The following is a 9725-nucleotide window of genomic DNA, read 5'->3' as shown; positions in this document are numbered from 1 at the left end:
AGCAATAGCAAATGCTTTTCGAACAACCTACTATGCTCATGCTATCACATCATTTATCAGTGTTTTATATCAATCAATTAGATAAACAACAGGAAAAATATGACACAACCTAATATGTTGTTGTCGTCAAATCAGTACTTATGTTAAAATATTCTTTAGATGACTTTTTTTTGCCTACTTTTGCCCCTGCCATTAAAATACGGAAAAAAAGTGTGTGTGTGGGGAAGGGAGGGAGTTAGGAGGGGGGTTTATACGGTTGTCTTTCCCTGGTTAAATATATCACGTTGATATTATGAGAACACTAGTACATGATGAGGATATATTCATGCAGATCTGGCCAAATTCGTTTTGTTTGAACTATTCTCAGTTTGTAGTGGTTGAAGATCTTCCTTTTACTGTTTTCAGTAGGCATGTTCTGCAGTGTGACCAAGGGATAATGGACAAGCACATTGGGAATCTCCTATCTGCAGACCATCGTTTATATTTATTAAGTCAGGAGAACAATATCAATCGAGAGAGTCCTTTTCTGGGAACATTGTGTTCAGTGCCTGAAATGTCAGAGAGTTCAAGTCAGGGAAATTCATATGGTAATGGTGATGATAATCTACTTGGGACTGAAAAAACTGGGCAGCCTTTCCGACTTCGTCCGATGCCAATGGGAACAACGAAGGCAAGACTAAATCATTCTGGAGCCTTGCAAGGTGTGCATTCTCCAAGCACAGGTAAACTTCAGACCTACTAATAATGCTGCAAGACAAACAAAAGTAATCTGACCTTGTTGTTGGTACCTCTTTGATTACAGAAGAAACTTCAGGGGGTACTGATCAATTGGAGAGTGACAAGTTTAGCTGGAAGAAATTCTTCGAAACTACAGGCGTGGCGCAAAACCCTTCTGTGTCAAATGGCGGAATCATGAATGGCATATGGAACCACACCAACAATCCGGTCAATTTAGAGAACTCACATCAAAGGTTAAATTATTCGTCCCCGCTTGAGGTGATTAGGAGTATCCCTGGTGATAGTGAGGTGACAAGGAGATTCCCTGGCGACCCCATCAAAAATCAGCAGGTCAAACCACGGAGCCAATCAAGCCACACACATCATGCTGTCCTCTCCCGCACAGGTATGTAAAGCTCTTCCTTTATCTTGAAAAAAAACAGGTATATGCCTTAGCTCTAATTTTACTGGATTAAAAAAAAACTTCAGAACCACATATCAAAATATTGTATTATATGAAAATAATATGAGTTCTGAAAAATTACTAACTTCCATACATGCCAAAAGTTAACTGTTAATCTGTTATACATATTCCCTGGAAATCAAGGTCAGATAATAGATGCAACAAGTACATGATTTTTTCTACTCCTATGAAAAATACTTTATGTGGATACTCCGTCTCTTTTAACTTGTTTAAGCAGTCTGCGCTGCAAATTTGGTTCAAAAAATTGCCCTGCATGTCCATAGGAACTGCTTATATGGTTTGCTTCTCGTTAGTTCAGGAAGTTTAAATCAAGAGGTTTTCTTACTCTTATCTGATTCTTGATGTAGTATGCATATCATAGTTTGCAAATGATCGATCCTATTTATCCGTTTTCTACTTTATAAATCCATGTAGCTTCTCACAGTTCAGTTAATGCACAAAATTTCCATGAGCAATTGCGCCATTTTGCTCTTGAGAAAACTCGGTTCACTTGTTTTGCTTGCTTAGTCAACTTTTACTGTTAACTAATCTGACCGCCTCTTGCTTTCATGCCACTGTAATTGCAGAGGAACCTTCAGCACAGCGAGCTCCACTGAATAAGGACAAGTTTAACTGGAGAAGCTTTTTCCTAGCACCTCGAGAGACGCAGCCTTCATCCGTGTCCAACGCCGATATCATGAATAATGACTCTGGGAACCACTTTAACAATCAGATGAATTCTCAGAACTTATCTCGCAGTGCCGATTCCTCAGCATTGCCTGGTGAGATGACGGAGTGGAGGACTCCTGATGACAGGAGGACCAACCAGCAGGTCAATTTATGGAACCAACCAAGCTACAACCATGGACTGTCAAATCAAACCATGATCGAGCAGGAAATACCCCATTGGGAATCCAATGGCAGCCAGACCTTGCTGCCGAACCTGTTGAGCAATGGCGACGGCTCACAGGAGAGAATGGGGCTTGAGCAGATAAGCCAAAACTTGTTGAGCGACGATGTGGCCGTGAATGCTGTGGAGGAACAGAGTATCTTGAGCACTGTGAACGCGCTCTCCTCCTTGATCGAGCAAGCTCCAGCCCCATCATTGCAGAGTTCCCGCTCGCACGCAAGCAATAATACTTTTGCTGCTCCTACTGCTGATGTTGAACCAACCGGGGTGATTGACATGGATGCCTTTGAAAGCAGCGGTTCTGAAGACTGGCTCCTTGCAAGGATGGATTCGCCGAGCTTGGCATGGGAACCATCACTAGAAAATATGGCGGCATTACTGCCTTAGAGTTGATTTCGGCCTCACAAGAGTTGTAGCTGCCCTGCATTGCACACATCAAAATATTTGCAGTGCTTTTGCCTTTTGTGTTGTTAGCTAAAACTGTTTCCTTTTCTGTTAGTTTGTAATAATCCATGCTCTCATTACCTAGGAGCTGTCATCGTGCTAGTAGGTATTTGCCCCGTAGGGGTGTTCCGGATCGAATGCTCACAGCGGGTTTCCTACTAGTGCCCCAACTCGCTATCCCCAATCTTCCCCAGCTCATTCTCATTGCTATGTAATGAACTTTGTATTTACGTTAAGAAATTATTGGAAAGGGGGCTAGCCCGGTTGGAAAATAATCAAATGGGGGCATCTCTCTGTGAATTACTGCCTTGAGAGTATTTTGGGCTCTCAAGAGGTGTAGCTGCTGTACTGCATACATCAGAAGGATATAGTTACGGCTGAATTCAGCCTAGTTGTCAGGTGGGCTACGAATTCTGGAAAACTTGAACTTCTGTTCCATTGGAGCATTGCTATACATTACAACAATATTAGACTTGATATTGTGATTGATGTACGTAGTTTGGAGCTCACGAAGAGACATCAAACTGGTAGAACTTACCTTCCAGCCAGTCAAACACATTTATGAATGCAAATTTCGATACCACTTTGATCTCAAACCATCACTTCAGAAACTACGGTAAAAAAAATCTAAAGAGACACCATAATAACTAATATCGTGTGTTCTTTGCTGGTAAGGCATTAGCACAAGTCAGTTAATCAATGTACCATCAGGGAATAGATGCTACATTAAAACTGTGCCAAAACATTGTATGGACATAAACCTGAAACAAAATACAACCATTTCTCTATTAGGCACTTGCCAAATTCCACATCTTGGTTCATCCATACGTCTGAATATTCAATTACACCTCAAGAGGAAAACGAGCTGTTTGGACAACAACAATCAACAGCTACATCTTTTATTCATCCAATGTTTTAAAAAGGTGGCAACTAGTTTTAAAGTACTTAAGAGACCTTCAGATTGAGTCTGGTTCGTCTCTAAGCCTGACCATGAGCTTAGCTTGGGGCGACGCCTTTTGACACATTGCTAACTCTGTACATGCATCTAGATAAGACTTGCTTATTTGTCGATAGCCGAAAGTGACAATAAATGATTCAAGCAATCTTGTTTTGGATAGCACAAACTTCATAAACCATATGTCATTTGGTAAGCACTTGATACCATCCAGTGAGACGTGTTTGAGATTAGCAAACAAGTCGTCACTTATCTCTGCCTTTATAATGTCTTCATCAATGGCATCGTCAGGATCATCTATCTCTCCATTTGCAAAGTCTTCATCATTTTCATCATCCCTTTTAGTTATTTCTACCTACATAAGGAAGTAAAAAAAAAGTTGCAGTCCAATTGATCACCTGATTAATGGTTATCGGTTAATTGAGACATACAAGCTCAAGGGGTGCATCTAACATTACCTCAATATGGAGTTCTTCAATGTGAGGGGCAGATCTCAGTAAAGAAAATATCGACATAATGCTAGGGAGTTTGCCAAAGTTTGCACTCAGGTGTCCTGCCTTCAAGTTTTGAAACTTCCATGAAATCCCTTGCAGCGGATTTTCATTAATCTGGAAAACACAAGAACATAGTTAGACTGACATATGGACCGGACGTTACAGTGGGACAGATGATCAGCAACTCTAATTAGTTCTGTATACTGAATAGTTGAAGCTGACAAAGCTAAGGATGATTTTGTTAGAATGTTTATTTGCCATCCTATATTTTAATCTAGAGTAGATTTCATGAATGAAATCACAATACAAAAACTGCATGATTAAGTTACATCTTCCTTTCTCTAAGATACTAACAATTCTTAGAACAAAGGGAAACATTCCCTACATTGATGTCAATAAAACATTCTCCCAAGGACTAAGGCTAATGGAGTCCTGACATTGGACTAATGGGACACAGTAAGAGACTTCAAAACAAATTGTCAGGATGTTGCTGAAGTGTAAGGCAACAGCTTGTCTCTTCTATCAGGTTTTGACAAAATGGTGCTTCTCACTGAAGAAGTTTTTAGAGAAAAGGATTTTAAAGCCATGCTTTTTAATATAAAAGAAGCACCACTACAAAGTACTAGGAGGGATCCCCTTATATAAGATTAAAGCAGCAAAAGGAAAAGAGAAAAAACACCACCAAACACCAGGGAACCTAGTTACAAACTACAGAGTTGTAGAAATAACTAGGCCAACTGGGAACATACAAGTTCGGTATTTTTATATGTATGCTTCAGCCTACACCACCATGCGGTGAAACAAACATCAGTGCTCCTTCCAATTAAGATAAACACAAAGAGGTGGGGAAAAAAACTAACATTATATAGAAGCAGAAGCGTAAACAAGTGCACACTGCAAAGTACTGGGAGGGATCCGAGTTTCCCTTATACAAGATTAAAGCAGCAAAAGGAAAAGAGAAAAAACACCACCAAACACCAGGGAACCTAGTTACAAACTACAGCGCTGTAGAACCAACTAGGCAAACTGGGAACAGACAAGTTCGATATTTTTATATGTATGCTTCAGCCGAAGAGGTGGGGAAAAAAACTAACATTATATAGAAGCAGAAGCGTAAATAAGTGCACACTGCAAAGTAAGCTAGTAACTGAAAAGCAGAGTTCAAGTCCTGTTCCATCGAATTTCGAATTTTGAGGCATGTATGTATACCTGAATTGAGTCGGTCTCGATCAGAAGTCTTTTTGCATTACGGATCCGTCGGAAAGTGTTGATGTAGTCCGGGGTCCAGAATAGGTCATCAATGGAGATGATAGCCTCCTCCAGCAACGGAAACTCCTCTGAAAGCCGGCATCCGTTGTCGAAGAACATGATCAGCTTGAGCACGCGCAGTTTGGGCGCCCGGATGGCACATCTTTGCGCGGGAGCACCGTCGTCGAAGTGGCTGGTCTTGACGTCGTTCAAGGAGAGCTCCGTGAGGTCCACCGCGGAGGAGATGAGGTGTTCGAGCTGCGCCGCGCCGCCACTGAAAGGGAAGGCCACATGGCTGAGGAGCAGGGTGACGAGGTTGGGGAAGCCTCCGAAGCCATGGGGGGCGCGCGGCAAGTGGCAGTAGCCACAGAGCTCGAGGTGGGTGAGCTCACGGCAGGCGAAAAGGGCGGGGCCCAGGACGCCGGCCGAGCGGGAAAACCAGGGGTTGTCGAACTTGAGGACCAGCTTCTCGACACGCTTGAGCGCCAGGGCTTGGAGCCAGCGGGCGGCGCGGTAGAAGTGAGGCATGCGGACGCGGGCCGTGAAGCTGCAGACGGGGGCGGCGCACCGCCACAGTACGTGGGCGTCGGGGACGGCGTTGGACCCCGCGCTGAACCAGATGTTGAGGTTGGGGATGGACTCCCAGCGGCGATGCCAGGCAGGGTTGAGGCAGCAGGTGCGGACCAACTTGTCGAAGGGGAGTCTACGGAGGATGTTCTCGAGCATCTCCGGTGGTAGCGACATCAGGAGGTCCTGCCCGGCTCCTTGTGCCTCCTCCGCCTGCGCCTGCGCCTGCCGGCGGCGAATCCTGGAGGAGGAGCTCGCGCTTGCCATTTTCTCCCTTGGGGATTTGCGGCTCGGGTGGGAGGAGGAGGGTGCCATTCTGAGCGGGCAATTAATACTGTTAGGAAACTTGGGCCTCGTCTGAGCTCCGTCTTATGGAGCAATTTTACCTAACCCTCAGTAATCAACGGTAAGTAAACAGTTATCTATCTAAAAAAAGAAAGTTATCCATCTATCTCTTTAGACATGTACAGCTTGGTAGCAATTAATTAAAATTAATCATATTTAGTAGCAAATTACATTGCTAAGCAAAAGCTTATGATACAATGGAGAAGGCACTTCTTTTTATTCTCCCCCCTCCACCTAAGCAATAATTCAACATGGTAACTCTAAGAAACCGCTTTAAATAAATCTAACGATTCAAGTCTGTATAAGTGACATGTTTATGGTTATTTAAAATAGGTCATGTGACTTGTCTTCACTTGTGTTGTTTCATCGAGATAGAAGAGTGCGCATCCAAGCAACCGCAGTGGCAACGTGAGGTCATGGGGAGCGTCTGACGTGTGGTCAGAGCGGTGTGGAGATAGAGCAACGTGATGTCACGGGGAGCGTCTGACGTTGGATGAACGGGTGGGGTACACATAGATGAGTGAAGTGGTTGGGTTAAGCAATTATGACATACGTTTTCCAAGGCACACCTTGCCGTCTTCGAGAAAGCAATTTTCAAATTTGGGAATCTCTCCCACTAAAATTAGTACATGTATTTTTATTTCCTCTAGCTCGTATTTGTGCTTTTTTTTCCCTCCCTCATCTCATGCTCTGGTTAGAGTCGACACGTAAGAAGATCCTTGCCGTCTGTGGCAGCCTCCCTGCTCACAACGTCAATGCTCCCTATGCGGAGCACAATAAGTCCCCCCATCCTAAATGTGTGTTTTGCCAATCAAGATAGGAGGTAGGTTTCACTGAGATCTCGGGTGCAGGAAAAAGGGTGGGTCATCAGAGAGTGGTGGCGTGCGGTGGTGCTAACCCTCATGTGGGGGGCTAGGGTTTTTGATGGTGTCTGATGAGTCCAATTTGCATCCTATTTTACCTTATGCTATTGCACTAGTAACGATAGGCTTTTAGTATTTTACCACGCTTGCGCGCATTTTTTGTGCATGTTTCACTCGGATCCCGGATTCGGAGGACCCATGAGGAAAGGAGATTTAGCACGCCCTTTTATGTGAAAAATATGCAAATTAAAGACTGCAGAAGCCTCCAAAATAATTATTCATGCACCTGGGTGGAAGAGCCTCACGTGGATAAGCTCCAGGGAGTTTAGCGAGCATCGTTACTGGCAGAGCCCACCCGTATCGATGCACGTATGGCCTGTCAGTGGCTTCGCCCCTTCAAATAGTTCCGCCCCGTGAAGATGGATCACGGATCAGAGATCCAGAGACACCAGAATTCGTAGAAACCTCACCTCCAGAAGGGATTTGGAGGGGGAACAAGCACGGGGCATCGATCCTCGAGACTACGAAGATCCTTGCAGGATTGGGCGTCATCTTCATCATCACCGCAGCATCTCCACCGACATCATCATTTTCACCTCTGATGGGGATACACCTAATGGGGTCCACCATTGGTCTCACTCGCCGCAAGAGAGAAGGCCCAAGAAGGGGTCCAGTCGGCAAGGGCGACTGGGCCTAAAACCCTGAGCGACCGGGCTTAAACCCTGGAAGGTGGCAACCGGCCGGAGGCCCAGGCAACTGAAGCTGTAGATAACTTGGGTGCGGGATAAATGATCGCGGCCTTATAGGGATCGTTAAGATATGATCTTATCTCCATGTAACCCTAGATCGGGGGTGCCTTTATAAACCCCCTATAACGGATCCGCACTCAATCTCCACACCTCCATAGCTCTCGGTCCTCCGGCCGACTGAGCCACCCCATTGTAAAACTCCACTGAGTAATAGATCTACCAGGACGTAGGCCTTTTACTCTCCGGAGGGACTGAACCTAGGTAAAACCACGTGTCCTGTGCACCTCGTTCCGAAGATGGCTACGCCACCTTGCCCCGCATCAACGAAGTGATGCACCCTGTATCACCTGCCGTGGTCATATCCACGACAGTGGCGGCCACCGTGGGGCGTGGGGCGTCTGGCCTCAGATCTGCGGCAAGGCCCTACTCGCCTATCCGCCGGCCGGTCGCTTCCAGCAGGATGATCGCCACGGGCGGCTTCTTCCACACCCAGCCGAGCACCTACCACCCGACAACAGCGCCAATCACCCACGCCTGCATGGTGCCGGTCGACACTATCAACCTCTTCGTCGGCCTCGCCGGCGTCAGCAACCCCGCCGAGGTTTGCCCCGGCCAACAACATGACCCGTATGCTCCGGGCCAGCTCCTCACCGCCACTCTCCCGCTCTCTGGCGAAGCATACGTCGAGGACAAGTCGGCCCTGGAGGACGATGCCGAATCAGCGGCTGCGACGTCAGTCGCCGGATCCATCGTCGCGACATCAGTCGTGGACTCCATCACCCCGGTCTCCTACCCGGGCGACTACGAGGACAGCTGAATCCTCCCCCTATTCGACATCAACTCAGAATCCGACTCCGTTGAGGCGCCGCAGTACCAGCGCCACGCTAGCGTCTTCATAGCAACCGACGATGCACCGCCGAATGACCCCTTCACTACGCCGCTCCCCGCGATGGCGACCGCGGACGACATCGAGGCGCAAAGGAAGAAGGAGCTCGTTGAGCGGCAGAAGTTCCGCATCGAGCAAGAGTCGGCGAGAGCGTTGTCGCTCCATCACCATCGCCGCACTCGCCAGCGCATCGACCGCGCCCGCGAAAAAGGCCTCCCCTCCGCTCGCCTCAACTTTGATGACCTGGATGGGGTGGCTCGAGTCAGGAACAACAGCGCCCCGGAGTCGAGCCGGGCGGCCGCCGACCGAGCGGCCAACGGACCACCACCGCCACCACCACCTCCACCACCACAGGGTCGGGCGAACCCCCTGCCGAGGTCGACGCCAACGGCCTCCCTCTCCATTCGTCACCGGCGGACAACGTTGTCGCCGCGCAAGTCGCCCTCGCCAACCTCGACGACACCGGCGAAGGCGCCCTCTACATCCATCACGCCAAGGCCCTCGTCGCCAAGGCACTCGAGCAGCAGTACGTGGCCCAGGACTCCCATGGGCGGCTCTACTCGCGCTCGTCGACAAGCCGCGCAGCGTCATCCGCCAAGGCGAACCGCGCAGTTGCCAACGTCAAAAAGTTCCCGCCCCCAGAGCCGCGCGCCGCTCACTCGACCAACAACCCAATCGAGCAGCACCCTCCACGCGCGATGGTCGCCGCCAACGGGCAGCCAATCGACGCGTGCACGCACATCATGAACGACCAGGCATGGCGCGAACGCAATCGCCTTGACGCCAACTTCAGGCACGAGCAGCCGTGCCAGAGCGCGTTCACTCGCGTCGGCCCGGCCTGCTTCGGCCCGATGATCAGGGGAGAGCCGTATCCCCTTGGGTTCAAGGGACCCCGCGATATCGAGAAATACGACACCACCAACGACCCGACGGTCTAGATCGACTGCTACACCATGGCGATGGGCCTCCTCGGCTACTCCGACCTACTCGCTGCCCGCTACCTGCCCCTCGTGATGGACGGGGCGAATCGCCATTGGTTCAACACCCTCCCCCCGAACAACATCGACTCATGGGAGGAGGCATG

General features: G+C 48.2%; 1 protein-coding gene across 1 annotated transcript; it reads right to left on the bottom strand.

Moving 5' to 3' along the window:
• Positions 1–3285: 3285 nt before the first annotated feature.
• On the bottom strand, positions 3286–6113 carry LOC124653649. Its single transcript, XM_047192721.1, has 3 exons — positions 5193–6113; positions 3948–4097; positions 3286–3844 (listed from the first exon to the last, which is right to left on the bottom strand). The coding sequence occupies exons 1-3, from the start codon at positions 6111–6113 to the stop codon at positions 3491–3493; spliced, it is 1425 nt and encodes a 474-aa protein (XP_047048677.1). The 3' UTR covers positions 3286–3490.
• Between the last annotated feature and the right edge of the window lie 3612 nt (positions 6114–9725).

This window comes from Lolium rigidum, chromosome 1, assembly GCF_022539505.1.
Source record: "Lolium rigidum isolate FL_2022 chromosome 1, APGP_CSIRO_Lrig_0.1, whole genome shotgun sequence".
Lineage (NCBI taxonomy): Eukaryota > Viridiplantae > Streptophyta > Magnoliopsida > Poales > Poaceae > Lolium > Lolium rigidum.
This window is presented reverse-complemented; position numbering and strand designations above follow the sequence as displayed.

Coding starts and splice junctions, on each gene's coding strand:
- LOC124653649 (XM_047192721.1), bottom strand. CDS start 6,113: ATGGCACCCTCCTCCTCCCACCCGAGCCGCAAATCCCCAAGGGAGAAA. Junction 4,098..5,192: donor TCGAGACCGACTCAATTCAG/GTATACATACAT, acceptor TGTGTTTTCCAG/ATTAATGAAAATCCGCTGCA. Junction 3,845..3,947: donor TTGAAGAACTCCATATTGAG/GTAATGTTAGAT, acceptor TTCCTTATGTAG/GTAGAAATAACTAAAAGGGA.